The sequence below is a fragment of the Thunnus thynnus genome, chromosome 17 (genome assembly GCF_963924715.1).
Source record: "Thunnus thynnus chromosome 17, fThuThy2.1, whole genome shotgun sequence".
NCBI lineage: Eukaryota > Metazoa > Chordata > Actinopteri > Scombriformes > Scombridae > Thunnus > Thunnus thynnus.
Window position 1 is genome coordinate 25,765,241 of NC_089533.1, and position 19,092 is coordinate 25,784,332.

The 19,092-nt window shown below is 39.2% G+C and overlaps 1 protein-coding gene and 1 long non-coding RNA gene across 3 annotated transcripts in view; one reads left to right on the plus strand and one right to left on the minus strand.

Moving 5' to 3' along the window:
- Nucleotides 1-19,092, minus strand: part of tanc2a (tetratricopeptide repeat, ankyrin repeat and coiled-coil containing 2a) — a 54,042-nt gene that overhangs the window by 28,217 nt on the left and 6,733 nt on the right. Inside the window, exons 2-3 of one of the 2 annotated variants that reach the window (XM_067615980.1) lie at nt 10,092-10,205; nt 9,730-9,840 (exon numbers count right to left, since the gene is read on the minus strand). In XM_067615980.1, coding sequence (XP_067472081.1) covers nt 9,730-9,840; nt 10,092-10,152 — 172 coding nt within the window. In that variant the 5' untranslated portion in view covers nt 10,153-10,205. Of the gene's footprint in view, nt 1-4,482; nt 6,258-9,729; nt 9,841-10,091; nt 10,206-19,092 lie in introns of those variants that run through there. The other variant, XM_067615979.1, reaches the window with a different exon arrangement.
- LOC137201120 (uncharacterized) lies at nt 6,609-8,951 on the plus strand. Its single transcript, XR_010932129.1, has 3 exons — nt 6,609-7,080; nt 7,525-7,608; nt 7,727-8,951. It is a non-coding gene; the product is annotated as an uncharacterized lncRNA (long non-coding RNA).

The following is a 19,092-nucleotide window of genomic DNA, read 5'->3' on the forward strand; positions in this document are numbered from 1 at the left end:
AGCCTTGCAGTCAAGTAACAGCATGGTCACATGATTTGAGTTTGCAGTGGTAGAAACGGAAACTGGTAACTGGAACAAAGTCATTCAACATTTATTGTTCTCTCGGTAATGAAAACCTCTGTTTCTCCCATGTAAACCCCACCCATCTGCTCTGTTGTCCTGGTGACCTGGAGCCATGCTTCCTTGTACTAGGAGATTGGATCTATCCAATCAAGACGGAAATAGCTATTAATCCATGCAATCAGGGGTGGTTATGTAAACAAAACTGAACCGTAAGAGATCTTAAACACCCATAAAAAAACATGATCTCACTAACTGGTGCAAAGCCCACTGGGATGACCGTGTGAGCGTGTGCATAACAGTGATTGATCTCCATATTAATATATTCACTATCATGACCCAAATATGCCAAGCATAGACACACACACACACGTGCGCGCAGACACATACACGCACGCACACACATGCACACACACAAGAATGTAAGCCACAGCATGAAAGCTCATACTCTGTCTCTCTCTCTCTGACAGTCTATAATTATAGCTATAAATTGCTGACTGGTGGACTAAATACTAGAAAAGCATTGCATGTGTGTGTGTGTGTGCGTATGCACGCACATACATGCAAGTGTGTGTGGTCAGTCAATGACAGGGTGTGTGTCATTTTTAGAAGAAGAAAAATAAAATGGAAAGATCAGATACAGACAGCACAGACTTTTCCATTTCTGTCTCGTTAACTACTGTAGCTTCTAATTCCTTCCATCCATCCTTCTCTCCTTTCCTTCTTCCTTCACCTTGTTCCTTCAATCCTCTCCTCCTTTTCTTTCTCGCTTTCTTTCTGACCAACCTTTCTTTCTACCTTCTTTTGTGATTTCCTGCCTACCTTCTCTCCTCCCCTTCGCACTCTTTCCTAAAGATAACGTGATGTAAATGCTTGCCTTTTTATAATTTTGTGATTAAAGCCGAGAAATAAAGTACAAAGGTTTCAGATAGCACCGTAAACAATGTGATACCAAACCTGCTTATCAACCAGCTGAGCTGTCAATGACAAGGCATTAATAAAACAGTCAGTGTGACATGTTTCAGAGTCTAAACAAAAAATCTCTGGACATTCCTCCTTCAGAAATAGTCTGTATGTTTACCAAAGTGCATTTGTACACACTTCTTGTGAGAAAGAAAGCAGGATTTAAGCCTCACTGTTCATTCTTCGCACAAGTACTTCCTTCATTTTTGTGTATCGAAAGAATTGTGAAGCATTATCTCAATATCTGAAAAATTATGATGTCTCGCTGAACTATAAACACTTTGGCTTTCAGACATTGCTGTTTCCATCTCCTCTGCTCTGTTCTGCTCTCTGTCTCTGTGTCATGGATGTATAAAGAGCTGCAGGTCTGTGTGTCTGCTTGACTGAGAGCAGGGCTGAGCTACACACACGCAGAGCAGAGCAGAGCAGAGAGGCCACAGAGGACAGGGTGAAGCTCTGCATTCACATAAAATCCTGCGATGTGGCACCTTCCCGCAGGGTTGTGTGGAGGTGTGGGTGTGTTTATTTGTGCTTTAAAACGTAACCGCCATGAAACAATTGGAAAATAAGGTTTTATTTATGTGATTCACAGCTTTGCTCTCACCACTGCTCTCTCTCTCTCTCTCGCTCTGGTGTCCAACCGAGACGGAGGAGCCAACTTTGAATGATGTGAGCTTACAAGCACCAGCGATCAATCTCCTCAATATTACTGAACGCAGAAACTCCAGACTCTCCTGGATAATGTAACGATCCCGTAGGTTTATAATATGACCACTGTTTTCAATGATTTCAACTTCCTTTCTGAGAAATTAATAACAGTGGTTGCTGAATTCATTCAAAAGTGTCCCAGAAATGAAAAATAAACCGTTTCACTCTGCAGCTTGTAAAATCAGTTTTCTCAACACTGTAATCTTTAACTTCAGCCTGCCTTTAGTGATGCATGTGACCGAATTTTAAGCTCAGTGACTGTTTCTTGCTGAAATTCACCTTTGGGAGCTTTAGTTAACTTCTACCCCCAAATTTTTATGTACACAGTCTTATACCGTCTACTTTTTACTAAAGAACCACATATTTTCTAATGCTGCTGTTCATCTTTTGCACTGATCATTTGAATGGGAGAGTTTTATGCTGATCCAAGCTGTAGAAGTGCTCAAACTGTGCTCAATGTAATGTTGTCTATGGGTAAAATTAATGGGATTTTTACTTGTTACTTGTCAGATATTTATTTAGTATTTCAGACAAGGACAATGCCCCCTGATACCTGCTACATCTCATTTTGATGTACACAGGGTTATCACTCAGCCTTGAAGAGGTTTTTTGTTATGGCAGTGAGCTGATGGATAAATACATGAAATAATGATTGTTGTTCTCAAGGCTGCCAATTTCAGCAAGGCGAGACAGGCCGTTTTTTCATCCATGGCTCTGGAAATATGGAGTTCGCTTCAATCACCCTCAGCTAACATCAAGCAACCTGACAGTCAGACATGCCTTTGTTGCCATAAAGGCCACATAAGTCAGACTATGAAAAGGGGGGATTCACTTTCTATCTAAAAAGCTTGTTGATATTGATGATAGTCAGCTCCTGATATTATTGGTTTGAATTCATATTTGAGTGTAACTGATATATGAACACGCATACAGTATATGTGTGCTCTATGTACTATACACATCATTTAACAGCCACAGTGACTACCTGAGATTTTCACATAGCAAATACTACGTGAAGCTGCAGGGGAAGACACAGTAAGTGCCATTAACATCACAGAAGTGACAGCCACTATGTTCTTTTCACTTGTGTTGTTTATCCCGGTGGGCTGCCAGTAAGTATTTTGCTGCTGGTCTAACCCTCTAATGGAGAGCTGAAGATAAGTTCAGGGATTAAAATTAATTCTGTTTTTTCCAGCAGTGTTGTGAAGACAAATCATGGATTCATTTATGTGTTGCGGTCTCTAGTGGAGACGCTATTTCTGCGGTAGCAGAAACAAACTGAATGCATTCACTGAAGTGAAAGCATTGATATATAGGGTGATCACAGTCGGCAAAAATTAGACCATGTAAATGTGGAAGTTTAACTCAGAGCACTTAATGGAAAATAAAGTATTTCCACAGGCTGGATGTGATGTGTTGTGTAGTATTCATACTTGCTAGTTCATGACTATAAACAAACTTGAAATCCATGGTTTCTTGAATTTGAATCAAATGACATATACATAATTTAATAAAAACCTGAAACACAAGAAATGTGACTGTGTGAATGAATGAAAAAATGGAATTTCAGTCAGGAAACATTATGCAGAGTGAACCCAGTCCTGAGATCTGTGGCACACAGAAGGCAGACACCAGTCTTAAACGGTCTCAGATTGGTCTGCTGTTGACATGCCGCTCTGAGCAAAAACATTGGGGTTTAAAGGATGACTCCACCTTTCTGGGTTTTTCAAATGGAAACGCCCACTCAGCCATTAGCAAAAAGCACATGGGTTAAAGCCAGAGTGATAAAACACCCCCCCATACACACACACAGTTTGCTGACAGTGTCTTCCTAACGTGCTTGCTGTAAGTCAGGGCGCCAAAAGTTGTCCAGATAAACTACGAGCAATGATCGTGTGAGATCTATCAGTCCCGAGAACCGTTCATCTGATTTACTTCATACCTGGCGGATGTACTGCTGGGGACTGAAGGAAGTGCAAGTGTGAAGTTGTATGGAACTTATGGGTGTTCTGATAACAGCGCAGCCAAGTAAATTGGATTGGGGATTTAAAGGTGAAAATATGTCTAGTTGTATATCTGAACAGGACAAAATTTTGTGATGACATCATCAGGGTTATCTCAGCTTCAGCTTGCGTCTTCACATTTTTTTACTATAGATATGCCTGACAAACTTGATGGAGTTTGAAAGGAGCATTTAAAAGGCAAGGAAGGTCTAATGAAAAATGCTATCCATTGTGTTGCATTATGGGAAATGTAGGATCTAGTGTTTTTTGTGTTTGACCCATACTTGAGACTGAAAGTCGGGGAATTTTGGCCTCTGCTGCATTGATTTGGACCATTCTTTTCTTAATCTGTCACTTGTGAGTCCTCTAACTTTTGGAAAGTGCTTTAATATAGAATATGTTAGTAGTGTAGTAGATACCCAATTAGCTTAGATAATGGACAGAAAACCTGGAGAACATGTTTCAGCTATTAAGAAAGACTGATGACAGAAGCTCTGTATGGGAAATGACATTGAGCAATGAAAGCTAGTTCAACGGAAGCTAATGAGGAAGTAGAACAGGACTTTTTCTTCAGAAGCTTTTTCTTGTAGTCTCACAAAACAAATTTCACTGAAGTACACAACGCAAAATAGGATTCATTCCCATTTATAAATATGAGAGTACATTAGGCCCTAACACTGACATTAATATTGACCCTGGTGGAAACCTTTCCGCCTGTTGAAACAGAGGGACAGCGCTTCACTCTCACCTTCCTCTTCTCTTCTTCCTCTTCCGCCTCTCTCATCTCCATCAACCGGATGATCCACCCAATCCCGACACAGATCAGAGTTCTCCTCGTGGGTCAGACAGCAGCAGACGTAAAACAGCAACCCCCGCAGGAGGGAGGAAGCGTGACTGACGACCCCCACCGCCATGACATCTCTGCCGCAACTGCAGCCGTTCGTCGATCTCCATGTGCGACGGACGGAGGTCCGCTCATGCCGACACCACTTGGCTCTTGAACGGGCACATGCTTTCAAAATAGCCGCCGTGCAGTCCATAGCTAGCTGGAAGCCAGGTTTTGATTGGTTCAGAGTGTTTCCATGTAGAGGGCGGAGTCAACAAATCAAATGGCTGCTATTGCCACAGAAAACAACTTATTACTGTGATGGATGAGAACAAGCTTCTTTAACTTCAATTTGTGTAGTTTGTTGGATTGATGTTGTGCTGTTGGTCCTCTCCATCAAGATTTCTTGGTGACAGACAAAAACCTTTAGATGCACATGATGACATCACTACTCAGTGCTCTTCTCTTTGGTCCTGAGCTCCTCCTTCTCCAGAGTACACAAAGGAGAGAGGGAGAGAAAGATGAAGAAGGTAGGAGTGAAGAGATAAGAGGAGGGAGAGTCTTTCCAGGAAAAAAAAAACACTTAAAATACTCCAGTTTGAAGTCTTGTGAAGCAGAAAGTCTTAAGTTAACAACCAGGATGGTAAAACTTACGAATACTGTGGTAATATCCACGTATGTTTATACTTGGTTACTTTCAGAGGTGAAACCAGAATCCACACAGACAAGAACAGAACTTTTAAACTTGACTGCAACTCACAGCAGATCTGGATGATGTGGTCCACTGGTTTTTGTCCTTTTACCCAAAAAATGCAATCCTTTTCATTCACAGGTAGAGCCTCCTCAAAACTAAGCAAAGAGCGAGCACAACAACTGAAGTGTGAGGTGGAAAGAGTGAATGATCTCCTAGATGATATCCTCTTTAGTCAAAAGCACAACAAGTAAAGTTTCCAAGTATTCAAAGATTTTTTTCTTTCAACAGCGGAGCCTCCATATCTGGTCTGAAAGACGACCTCCCTCGTCTGACTGCACCGCAAATCAAAACTCCCCTCCTCCAACGAAAAAAACACACACACACACACACACACACACACAGGAGAGAGAGGGAAGGACTGCAGGAGGAGCTGAACGGAGAGAGTAATCTGTTACATGTCGAGCAGCGCAGGCAAAGTTTAGAAAGACAGTTCAGACTTTTTTCCTCTAACAGAACAAAAACACAGCCAGAGAGACAGAGAAAGGCTGAAGGAAGACTTGGATGAGGTCGGCAGAGCTAAGAAATCCTGCAATTACAGTGAAACTCCTTTTCCAAGAACAGAAAAGCGTCTGACCACAAATCACAGTGAAGATGGAAGGTCCGCTTTAGTCCAGAAAATGTGAAAAATGTAGAAAGCAAAGTACCAAACAAAGAGTTAGACTGAATTAAACACCAGTTAAATGATGTTTAGATGTTTAGCTGAAGTTTAAATTGAAGTCAGGAGAAGATAATCATCCGCTGAATGTTTCTGTGGATGATTAAATGTCATTCGTCTTTCTGAAAGCCTGAGTTATTTTTGATCAACAGAAAACCCTTTCAAATGACAAGAGGAAAAGAGAGAACGAGAAAGGGCAACAACTGCAACAACAAAGGCAGAGAGCAGTAACTGAAGCAGTGAAGTTGAGAAAAAAGGTTTGGCAAACTATTTAACACAAAGATGGCTTATATTCCTTCATTATATGCTTTTTTAGGCTGATTATTTCACCCCCAAAAATCTACTGACATAGAGCCAACATGATATCTAAAAATAGAGATAAAGCACACTGTTGCACTGCCTTTAGATAATCTTCACCGAATGCAAGCGAAAAACACAGTATCTACCAACAAAATGTGTTCCTTCAGCTTTTTTGATCATTGAAACAAGTTTAAGAAAAAAAACTTCCTTTTGAATAGTTTCAGTCAATAGCTGATTACATGTAGCTCTGTTTTTGCTAGTCTAACTACTATTTATATCCATATTGAAATCAATATAATACAATAAATTCCAATTTAATACATTTAAATATGACTTAAAGAAGCTTAACCTCATGAAACCGCATGAATTCCACCAGACTAAAAAGCTGAGATGGCAGCTACCGAGACCTGCTAAGCTAGTTAGCATTAGCAGGAGTTTACTTGATTTAGCTTCCGCATCACAAAGTTATATGGACCAACAAACTGAATTACCAAGAAGTGATTTCATTAAAGTACATATATTCTTCAATTACAGATAACAGCAAATTTAGTAAAAAACAAAAAAACAAAAACATATTAAACAAGTAATTTTAGCTTTACTTTTAGCAAAGGCTAGCCATGGCTATCTCACCAGCTTGCTAGTAACATGGATGTATTATAAGAGCTGGATATCGTGCTGCCGCTCAGCCTTGCAGCCATTTTTTCACAGTATTGCTGCGAAAAATCCCCTTGCAGCCCAAAAAGCAGTAGACCACCGTGGTTAAAGAGATGTCGGTAAAACTGTTGACAGGACACCTCAAACTGCAAGCAAGGTCATTTATGACTCTTTCTACTATGAATTTTTGATCCATGGAGGTTTTATGTTCGTAAAAATTTCCTCGAACCGAGAAAAGCAATTTAAAAATTTGCGACATTATCACAATGTTAAGTCTATGGGCCGAATGGGGAAAACACCACTGCGCATATTCAGGGGACCGCACAACGTGGAAGCAAACCCGGAGGCTAGAAACCTTTTTTTGGCATATGCGCCAGCCAAGCAATTCTCATTGGATTGAATGGGTGCCATTCTTGGTCCAGTATCCAGCTCTTATGCTGAAGCCATTGCTAGTTATTGCAGTTTTTTTTTTTTCTTTTTAGCTCCATTTAGTAATTATTGCAGATTTGAAAAGCTGTTTTCTCAGAAATTAAAAGATTTCTATGCCATAACAATTTATATTGTAAATATTTGTTTACTCCATTTTTCCTTTGTGAGGCAGAAACGACAGTAGGGAGGAGAAAGACATGAGGGAGGAGGAAGAAGATGAGGAAGGGCAGAGGGAGGCCAAAAACACAAAGAAGAGGTTAAGGAGTGAATAGAAATAAACTGAAATCAGAGCTTGTGTGTGTTTGTGTATGTGGGCATGGTGTACTGACTTTAAGAAGTTGCCTTGGCTCATGATAATGTTTCTGTTTTGACAGAGAGTGAGCAGTAGAGAGACACAGACAGAGAGTCAGAGAGAGACTCCACATGGTAATGTTTAGGAGAAGTGTGTCAAATCAACCCTGAGGAGGAGGAAGAGGAGGAGCAGCAGGAGAGGAGAAGAGAACAGAGGAGAAGAGAACAGAGGAGGAGCAGCAGGAGAGGAGAGGAGAGGAGAAGAGAGGAGAGGGGAGGAGCAGCAGGAGAGGAGTGGAGAGAGGAGGAGAGGACAGGCGAGAAGAGGTGAGGAGCAGGAGAGGAGAGGACAGAAGAGGAGAGGAGAGGAAAGGAAAGGAGGAACAGCAGGAGATGAGAGGAGAGTGGAGAGGAGGTTGGCAGGGGGCTGGGTTACATTTCTGTGTTTTCTCTCTCACTGAGGCACATAGGGACGATCAAATGAAGGGTCAAAGGTCAACACCCCCTCTACTGCCAGACACAGAGTAACAGGTCACAGCTGTGTGTGTGTGTGTGTGTGTGTGCGTGCGTGTGTATGTGCATATGCATGTGCGTGTGTGTGTGTGTGTGTGTGTGTGTGTGTGTGTGTGCATGTGTATGTACATGTGTGTGCGTGTGCACGTATGCATGTGAGAGAGACAGAGAGGGAGAAAAAAAGAAACTATTCTAGTGCTGGTTATGGTTTCACCTTGATTCTCTCGTCCCTTTCAGCCTCTTTACATTACAGATTAGATGCAGCTGTGTTGAAAGTGTTGAAATGTTAGGTCTGACCTAGCTGCAACTTTTACAGAGCTGGCGCCATCATCAGGTCAACATTTAAATTTGTCGAATACTTTGGTTTATGACCAACCTGCGCAACCAATGACTCTTATCAGCCTCAGCTGTAATTTGTGTTTAGAGCTAATTAGCAAATGTTAGCATGCTAACACGCTAAACTAAGATGGTAAGCATTATACTTGTGAAACATCAGCATGCTGGCAATAGCATTTAGCTCAGAGCACTGCTGTGCCAAAGCACAGTTTCACAGCTCTTGTGGTTAGTTTTGTTTCAATGTACTAACCCCTTTATATTTGTGTTGGGCTTTTATTTTGTTTTGTTTTTCTATTTTTTGCTTGTTTGAGTTTTCTCTCATGTCTGTCTTAGATTTACATGCAGTGTTTGCTCACACAATGGTGTTATGTAATGTATAGTGTTTGTATATGTTCCCAACTTGAAATGTATTTATGTTAAGCTGTTGTCAATTAAGTATTAAAAAAAAGGTTTGTTTCACCAGTGAGTCAGAGTAAAGTCAGGGAGGTTTGCTGCTTACTCTTATAATGAGTCATTTAAAACTGTTTACATACAGTCATGACCCATGAAGTCCAGTATGAGTAACAGATCCATGCAATCCACGCAGTCATTATTAATACTATGAAACAGCATTTTCCAACTCTTGAGTTAGCACAGTGACAATAGTATTATCCTATATTTAGACAAACATTACAAAACTACGCAGTTCAGGTTACAATGTAATCTATCAGGAATGTGCGCTTTCATGTATTTGATTGTGTTGTGGCAAAAGTTAAACAGACGCAACTTTTTTTGCCGCACGACACTACTTTTTCTTTTCCCTTTGAGTCCTTCGTGTTGCAATTTGCCATGATGCCATGCTAATGTCAGCCTTTAACAACATATTCTGTGATCATCTGAATGTGATTACAGACACTGCTGCTAACAGAGCAACAAATGTTCAGGTTCCGCCTATGACGTCTGTGGTCCGACTTTTCTACAGTCAGAGAATATGGTGCGGCACTGGCACACGGCCATGTTTGTTTTGAGAATGTCAGCCACGTAGCTACCCACTGTTCCACTGGAGATTGCCATCTGTTTCTCCCTCAGTGTGATGAGTGTATGTTGTCTTGTTTGTGTTGTGTGAATGTGTATTCCTGTATTTGAATTACGACAGATTGCTATGATACCGTATGAGAGCACAGCACGGTGAATGTCCTCTGATGTAAGATAGATGGATGGATAGACAGATAAATATATGATAGTTAGTCAGTCCTACCTGTTGTCCTTTTGCCCAGACGAAGGTTGAGAAGGGGAGAGGAGGGGAGTGAACGAGTGAATCCCTCCATCATCCTGACCTCTGACCCGTCTGAATCAATGCTACTGCCACCTGGTGCAAGACATCAAAACAAAAATATGTTTCCACTGTGTGTGTCTAAATATGAAAAAAGCTATTCCACACTTTATGACCCTGCCTGATAATGAAAAGACATACACGTGTAATATGTGTACTACATAGAATTAACATACATGAAGCTTCAGACATGACTGTATTTGTACAATCAGACTAGTGGCATACCTTACAAACATAACACAAGATGATAGGGTACACACAAGATAATGACACATAGTGACACTGACCACTGTTCTTGTTCTTGCGGCCTTTGCTTCCCAGCAGCATCTTCAGGCTATTTCGGAACATGATTGCTCACGACGACAGGTCACACACACACAAACACTTCCTGTCAACACCTCCTGGAGAGAGGGAGCAAAAGAAAGAGAGAGAGTCAACCATTAGAAAATATAACTTCCTGCATGGTGTTTAGCTCATTGGACTACACTGTTCTTTCTCTACTGTAGGGGCACTAGGATTGTCTAGCTATCCTAGTCACACCCATATGGAGGAAATATCATGTGTGACATGTGAACTACATCATAGAGTTACAAAGTGGAGGAACTATTTCAGGTGCCACTGGTTCCAGAAATAAAAATCCCATTCATTTTTCCCATAGACAATGTTACGTGATTCACGGTTTGAGCATCTCTACAGCTTGGATCGGCATGAAATCTCCTGGTAAGATACGTGTGTTTTTTTGACTAGGCCTTTAGGGATTATTAAAAGTTTGAATTCAACCCACATACCTGGATGAAAGAATAATCTACACACTGGTTCTTACTGTCTGTTTATAGTGTGTGAGACTATGCTTGTTTTAAATAGATACTTTATGACGGTGTAGTTAAATAGCTAACTCTCAATATCACATTTGTCTGACTGGCAGTAGAATTATTACACGCACACGCACATACACATACACACACACACACAATGTCTCTCTCTTCTTTTACTACAGCGTGACTTTGGAACACACCCAACTCTTTGGCTGGTAATATTGTTGCCAGGCAACCATCTGCCGTTGCTAAGCGATCCATTATTGAGGATACGTATTAGAATATAACCCTGTTCGCCTGCTGGTGTATGCTGGTGTGTGTGTATGTGTGTCTATGTGTGAGTTGTTTAAGGACAGCAACCAAAAGGTGATTCAGTTAGAAATGCGGAGAGTTTCCATGGATCTCAGAGCAAAACAGATCCAATGTGACTCTTACAGGAAAAGCTTTTACACACCGCTAACTACATCTTCAATTTAGCAATAGAAGCACTCAGAATATGTACAGAAGGGCCTGTCACGTTGATTAAATCCACAACTTAAACTCTGGCTCAAATCTTTTGATTAAGTCATAAAACAGTTTCGGTTAGACAGTACATTGCACACACACACAAACACACACACACACTAATGCAGCGAGTAATTTTAATGTGAAAGTATCTCTCTGTAAGTGATGTTCTGTGCTGTTCTATCCACACCCTTCCTTGTCATATGATAAAGCTGATTTAAATTTGAGAAGAAATATGCGTTTGTGTATGTGCTGAGAATGAAATGATCAGAGTCAGAGCAGCGAACAGATGGCAGATTAAAATAGTACAGACAGTCATTTCCTTGTTTCTCATTCACACACTGAGATGTCAACATACACACGCGCGCACACACACACACACGCACATATTAATACTTTGATTTATGTGCATTTTCAAACACTGACAAACTGTCAACTGGGTATTTTGTCATGTTTCCAATAGTATCATTTAGTCCTAGTTAAAGGTGCAGTGTGTAGAATTTAGTGGCATCTAGTGGAACGGACTTGGCAGACATGGAATATAATATTTATCAGTATGTTTTAATTAGTGTATAATCACATGAAAATAAGAACCGTTGTGCTTAGAATGAGCCCTTTATATCTACAGCAGGTCCTCTTCCATGGAGCCTGTCTTGTTGTTTCTACAGTAGCCCAGAACCGATAAACCCAATACTGGCTCTAGAGAGGGCCTTTTGCATTTTTCATGAGTTTTGCGACCACTGTAGGTTCTTGCTTGGAAGGGGAAAGGGGAAGGGTACTCAGTTTGTTGCAATCTGCAACCTCACTGCTGAATGCCACTAAATCTTACAAACAGCATATTTAAGTTCATAGAATAATTTCAGAAAAAGAGCAAGACTTTTTCTTTTGCGTTCCTGACATCTGCAGAGCCCTCACTATCAATTTATGATAAGGCTTCCAAATAGAACCAGTCTGAACTCCAAACAAAACTGCTTGAGAGAGCATTGACTCAATATGATCCACATACTGAAGACAGTCGAGACACTTCCTTCAGCTGCCTTTTTTTTCATTTAACTTTATTTATCCAGATTTAATAGTGTTCACAGAGTCCGTTTTTCACACAGTAATTTATATAATGTTATTACAATGTTGTTTGTCTGGTAACAGCCAAGAGCCAATCCCATGGCTGCCAGTTATTTTTTTCATGTGTAAGGAGAGGAATACTTGATTCTATTAGTGGAATAAATGCAAACTTGTGGACAAGGCAATGACAGCCTGTTTGTTATAAAATAATTTTGTGTTTTGTGTTTTTACCAAATGTAAAGATTACATTTGGTGTGTTAGCTGACAGCTACATTTGGTACATTAGCTAAAAGTTACATTTGGTGCGTTAGCTAAAGTTTGCATTTGGTGTGTTGGTTAAAAGTTACTTTTGCAGCGTTTGAACACGAAGGCATGACAAGAGAATGTTTATACAAGTTCGAACATCCTCACAGATGAAGAATAACATACAGTAGCTGTATGTGCAATATGATAAAAAAAAAAAATCTGCGAAGAGCTGACGACTCTGGTTAACCCTTTCTTAAAAAGTCCTTTTTTGAAACACATCCTAAATTTGGATTAGTTAACTCTTCACTACGGAGTCATGGATTAAGTCAAAGAAGATAGCAAATCCATTTGTCTTTAAGAAGATCATAAAGGTGGTCAAACCGAGATTACCAGAGTGTGTGTTTGTGTGTGTGTGTGTACTTGCATTAATTATATTGTGAGGACAATCATCTGGTCACACAGTCACGTTATGGGGACTTACCTCTATTTAGGGACAAAAAATTGTTTTGCTTGGGTAAACCGTTCATTTTTAGGGTTAGGGGGTTAAGGATGTCGTGGTTATGGTTAAGGTGAGGTTAAGTCTCCATGATTACTATTGTTAGTCAAGAAAGACAGAAGCAAATGTTTGTATATATGTATACACACACTATATGTACAATTATATCTCTTGCTTTTAGATATATTTAAGATTTTGAGAATTCAGATTTAGAAAGTTTTCCCAAATCTGAATCTTCATTTTAATGTAAAATGTACAACTATTCCTTCACATCCCTCCAGACCTGATCTAAGCCCTTGATCACGGTGCAAAAAGAAAATAGAGAAAAGCTGAAAATTTAATTCAAAACCTCACCTCTCCGTCTCTGTCAGTTTCTCTCTCTTTCTCTCTAATTAAGTCAATTACTCACTGGCAGAGTCACCCATCAGAGCAGAAAATTACTATTCCTCTACATACACACAAAAATTACTGAGAGAAATGTTGAGAGAAAATCTTTTTGTGTCTGTTTAACTGTGTGAGAGAGAGTGAGTTTAAGATACAGAGTGGCTTGCGTGTGTGTTTGTGCGTATTCAAAGAGTGTGACCTGAATGTGTATCTGTTTATCTGTGTGTCTCTATGTACTGTATATCAGGGTTAAGACTGTCATTGAAAACACAGCAGGTGTTCACATTTTAAGCAGCATTAAGTAACCACTGACCTCTGTCCCTCTGTTGACCACCAGTGATTACAGCAACATCTTTGTTGCTTATTTCCTGTCTCAGTGTCCTCCGTAGAACATTTGAGAAAATAAATAACCCCCACAGTGCTTTCAAAACAAAATAATGAGAAAAGAAAAAGGTCCTGAAAATGTACTTTCTCTATGTGTTGGCTATGTTGCTGAATGGCTAGAGAAAATTTTCATGACTTACTCTGAAGATTTGAAGTAGTAAAGGCAATGTGGCATCCGATAATAGATGATACATGTAAGACAAATAATCAGACATATGAGTTCCAATTCTATACTTCTTATTCTCCTAATTCTTCGTGTAATATGAGTATGAAGTGTGTTCACATTATAAAAGTGACAAATTAATTATACTCAAAACAGCTAATGAAAACACACATTTTTGAGTGTGCTGTTGATGGACAAAATTGTCCCACAATGCAATACACAAAGAAAATGGAAGCGCTGCTCATAGCTGAAAAACATTAGAATTAATTGTGAATGATGGTGAAGCAAAGCCAGAAAGATCAGAGAAAACAAACCAAAAAGAAATAATTCAGTCTTTACAAAACATTCTGCTTTGTCCTTGTAAAGTTTAATTGGCCAGTATTAGTCATAGTTTGATTGACGTCTGATAACAAACATATTACTCTGTTTTTGTATACTATCTGCTAAATGGTTAGTAGCCCTATAGCACATATTGTATACAACTAGTATGAAGTATGGGATTGGGGCAAAGCATGACTTCATCAACACCTAGTTAGCTGGCCTAACATGCTAGCTAAAAGCATAATGGGTCCTTCCAAATCTTAAATGTTGTAAAGGGATGGACCACTTAAACCAGTAATGGTAGATTTGTAGAAAACGGGGCAAATAAAGCCCTATATCAACGTTTGTAGAATTAATGTATGGTATAACATTTGCCAGTTAATAGCGCATAGAAGTTGACAACACGTGTCTTTACTTTACAACTGCTGCCATGGGAAAAACACAACAATTCTTCTAAATTTAATAACCAAATACATTGTTTGACCATGCACTCCAGAACAACACATGACTGTTTTATAGTCTGGTGCCCCTGTCGACCAAAATCAGCAGGACGTCATATGTCTGTGCTTTCCAAAACCGTTACAAGTCACTGTTAAAAATTAATGTTTTTTTTATGACGTGACAACACTGTGGTTAAGGTTAGAGAAACATGTGGTGTGGGTTAAAGTTAGTACTTCCTTAAAGTTAGTTGATATTTGTCACCATGGCAACAATAAAAACCACAGCGTTAAGGTTAGCGGATGATTGTAGTTTAAGTTTTTTCAAAACTGTCCTGACTTGCGGTTGGAAATGTTATTACCACTCGTGGTTGGAACAGTTTGGCATAACCCATCCACCCAGTCCACCACCTCTGAATGAGGAAATTTGTCAACTTATATAGACGCCTACGCAGAGGCCTTGACACTGTTTCCACAAATATGTTCAACTATTTTGAACAATAGTTGCAGTATCATAATTGAGGAGAATTCAAATTTTAGTTCAGCTTTCAAACAATCCCTACAAATGCAGGCATGGACAAAGACACATACAGTAAACATATTGGTAGATGATTGATGAGCCCCACAGTACATCATCATTACAATGTGAGAATGTGAGAGAGAGACATGCATCATATTCTCTGACTCTCTCTTACCATTGTTCACTACATTTTCTCTCGGGGGAAACGATCTCGAGTTTGTGTGTGTGTGTCCACAGGAGAGTAGATCAGGTGTTTTGAAAACTCTATCACCAGGTGCAGAGCGAGTATGGAGAGAAAAGAAGAGAGGTGACTCCACAAGGACAAATCGTACTATACAGAGATGCCTATGTGTTTGTATGTGTGTGTTTATGAGAGGGAGGCGAAAGGATAGAAAAGTGTCCTGACTGACCGGTCAGATAAAACACTGCTGTCAATATATCTATCTTAAAACTAATTCTTGAATAAATACATTGTGTCAACAGTCATTTAAAAGAACAAATATTCATCCTCAGTAAAACCAGTCTCAACAGCATATCTCAAAACCTGGGAAAACAAAACCACAACTATTTGCATGGCTTGTCTAGGAATAAGCTTAATCCCTGTCTGAGAAACTACCCCACAAAAGCTCCTAGTTGCAGCAGCTAGATGTCATCTTGTTCCTAGATAAGACTTGCAAGCAGCAGTGGCTAGCTTAGCCGGGCATGTGTGCGCAATGTGTGTCAGTGTGCTAATCCTCGGTGACAAGCGAGCAGGAATGATGGGATTGAGTCTAAAAACCAAGGCTGCATCCAGACACACACACATACACACACGCACACACACGCATGAGTGAACAGCAGCACATACATTATTGTGACAGTACATGTGTCCAGAAAAGAAAAATGTTGCCTTTTTATGTAAATGCACTGTCGACAAATTAGACAGTGGCTGGAAAAATAGAGCAAGACTCCTTTGTGTCTGGCTGAGAGAGAGACAGAACGACATGAAAGCTAAATAAATAATATGAAAATATATAACGATGAATTCAATCGATATTCTGAAGTTTCATTCAAAAATTTTTGAACCAGATTCTCACTTTTGTATTTGCATTTTTTTTTCAGACAGTTGTTTTTAAAGTTATATAAATACAAAATAAATGCTTTTTAAAAAATAATCAGCAATAGCTAATTTTGGCCACTTGGGGTCAGTAGAACAAGCTGTGCACAACATTTTAGACACATTATCAGCATATTAAGTTTTTATTGCTATTTATGGCTATTATGTTAGCACAAGTGCCTATCATCAGACACAGAGCAACATTATCATTTATTTGAAATCATGTTTTTGTCCACCTGAAGTCCAACATTCACTCTCTTTTTGGGTCTGTTGTTGTCTCAACCAACTACTGAGAAAAATATCTAGCTCTTTAATTGCTAAATGCTGCACTATGTCTACCAGCTGGCCGCTAACTTAGTTAATCAGTACTAAGTCTGTTTAAAACACCTGCCCTCTGCATTCGGAAAAACAACACTGATGAGACAGAACCAAAACATATAAGTTGTGGGCCACAAACCGAAACAATGAGCTAAAAGATGCTATATGAGGCCACAGAGCTGAGAGAGTTTGGTGATGAGTCTTTGTGGGTTTGTCACTAATACCTTTCACATTACCCATAATCAATTAATCCATTGTTAATATGAAATAATAATGAGTGCAGCTTTAAAAATAAAAAACAAGCTCATAATGAGGCAAGTTTCAAGTTTCTCCTATAAAGCACATAATGCGAGTGTAATAGAACACCACAAGTACTGACGATTTATGACGACAAACACAGAAATCAATAGATAATGAAATTAGAGAGAAGTGGGAAAATAAAGAAACTGGTCTGAGTCACACATGGGAGTCTGCAGCCAGTAAATATGACTCAGCATTTACATGGTGAGAAGCTCATTCATGCGAGTGTCTGTGTGTGTGTGAAAGAGAGAGAGAGGGACATGCAAACACCACACTTATCTCTCTACCGTATCTCTTTCACACACATACGGACACATACACCATCTGTCGTCAGTTACTGCCCCATCTGACCTCCTCTAACTTTTTGTCTTGAACACATGAACACAGAAGATATTTGTCCAAATTTAATAGCAACATAAAAGATACAGTGCAGGAGATTTGGCTAGCTCCTGTTGATGCTAACAACGAAACCTTTACATCATCAAATTACACCGTTTTCCTTTTACACTCTCTGAGAGCTGCTCCTAAAACAAAGTGTTACCATATTGTTCACACATCTGTCAAGCAGGAGATAAAGTTTAGGTACAGCAGGCATGTTGGAAGTTCTCTGTTGACCTTTATTTATCTATTTCATTCAGAAGTAAATAAGCCACGTCATCATCCAAACATTAGCTACCATGCCTGGTTGCACATTCAAAAGTTGCCCCACTTTATTTACGCAACAACACACGCATAGACAGCACAGATGGACGACCCAAATACTGCCCCACACTGGTTTTAATATTACCATCTGACATGACATATACATAAGCTATAATTGTTATTATATACAAAATTATCTAAACATCTATTCAATTAATTTATTTTTACTACTTAAAACAGTAAATCTGTGACTTCTAATAACTTTTATTACTAAATATATCCTCTTACACATTACTGCAAACATTACATGGAAAAATGTGCTATTCCAATAGTAAAAACAGTGGAGGCTTTAGATTATTCATAAATTAATGTAGACATTTTGGTTTGATAATTGATTAATAACTAAATAATAAAAATAAATAATAAATATATTTTTTATGTCCCCACCAAAAACATTTTATTTTGTGTTGCAGTAGATGCTGATCACTATGATGTGCACTAAACAAAGTTAGTTTGAAACAAGCATTTTAATGAGTAAATGGATTGCCATGAAAGTTTATACAGTTTATCTATTCATAGTCTCCAGAAGATGAATCCTGGTGACTTTGGTGATGATTCCTGGCTTTTTAAATTCATACTTTTTATTCCTTTTTAGTCCTTTACTCCTCAACAAAATTTTATGCAGTTCTCACAGCTATATTTATTAACTCATAACACAGAGAGTCCACAATCTAAACAGAGATAAATATGTAAGAAAGGGAATAAAGGACATTGTTTAAATGAGGAAAAATTAGGAAATATATAAACTCATCTAAATCAGCTTTCCGACCATCACCTAGAGAAACTCTGGAACATCCAATTATTTTTAAATGAATAAAAAAGTTTTCAAAAGATATAGTGGGGCATTTAGGTTAATTGAGCATGGAAAAATACCCAAAGTGGCAGGTTTTACAGAATTTTTTGGTCTCTTTAAAACTATGTGGGGATGGGAGGGGCTGCTAGGCCTTATGACCTTCTAAACTCCAGACTACAGCCTGATGCTGACCTCATCGATATGACTTTTGCTGGATGGTCAGTGGGAGCTTCTCTGGTTCTCAGTAATATCTCTGTTCTAGTGAGTCATGTGACTGTTTCTGGACGTGTGTGCGGTTTCAGTGTGATGTGAACAATAGTGATGTGTGCTTGTGCTGTTAGCATCCAGTGATCTGGATACCATGTGGCAATTGCAAAACTAGAATGAACAACATGTCTGTGAATTATGAGTCATGTTTACTGTAAATGTCTTCATTCTTGCTTCGTCATAAAGTCTTTTCTTTACTCCTCTTCCCAGCTACTGATCCAAACCGACTCTCCTATTTGTTGGTGAGCACATCAGTATTTTTGTGGCTATTAATTAATCCCATTTCAAGATATATAACTATATCAAACCATGCTCCCCTTTCTTCATACAGTAGTGTCGTGTTGTCCTACATAGAATTCCTGGTAAAAAGTGAATGAGTGAATAATTTCACATGTTCTGTTCATAAAAACAGGTACTGCTTTCTAATAAGCTGCCCTTTATGATGGTTGAATTGTATGGTGAATAAATCCTCTACTTTTT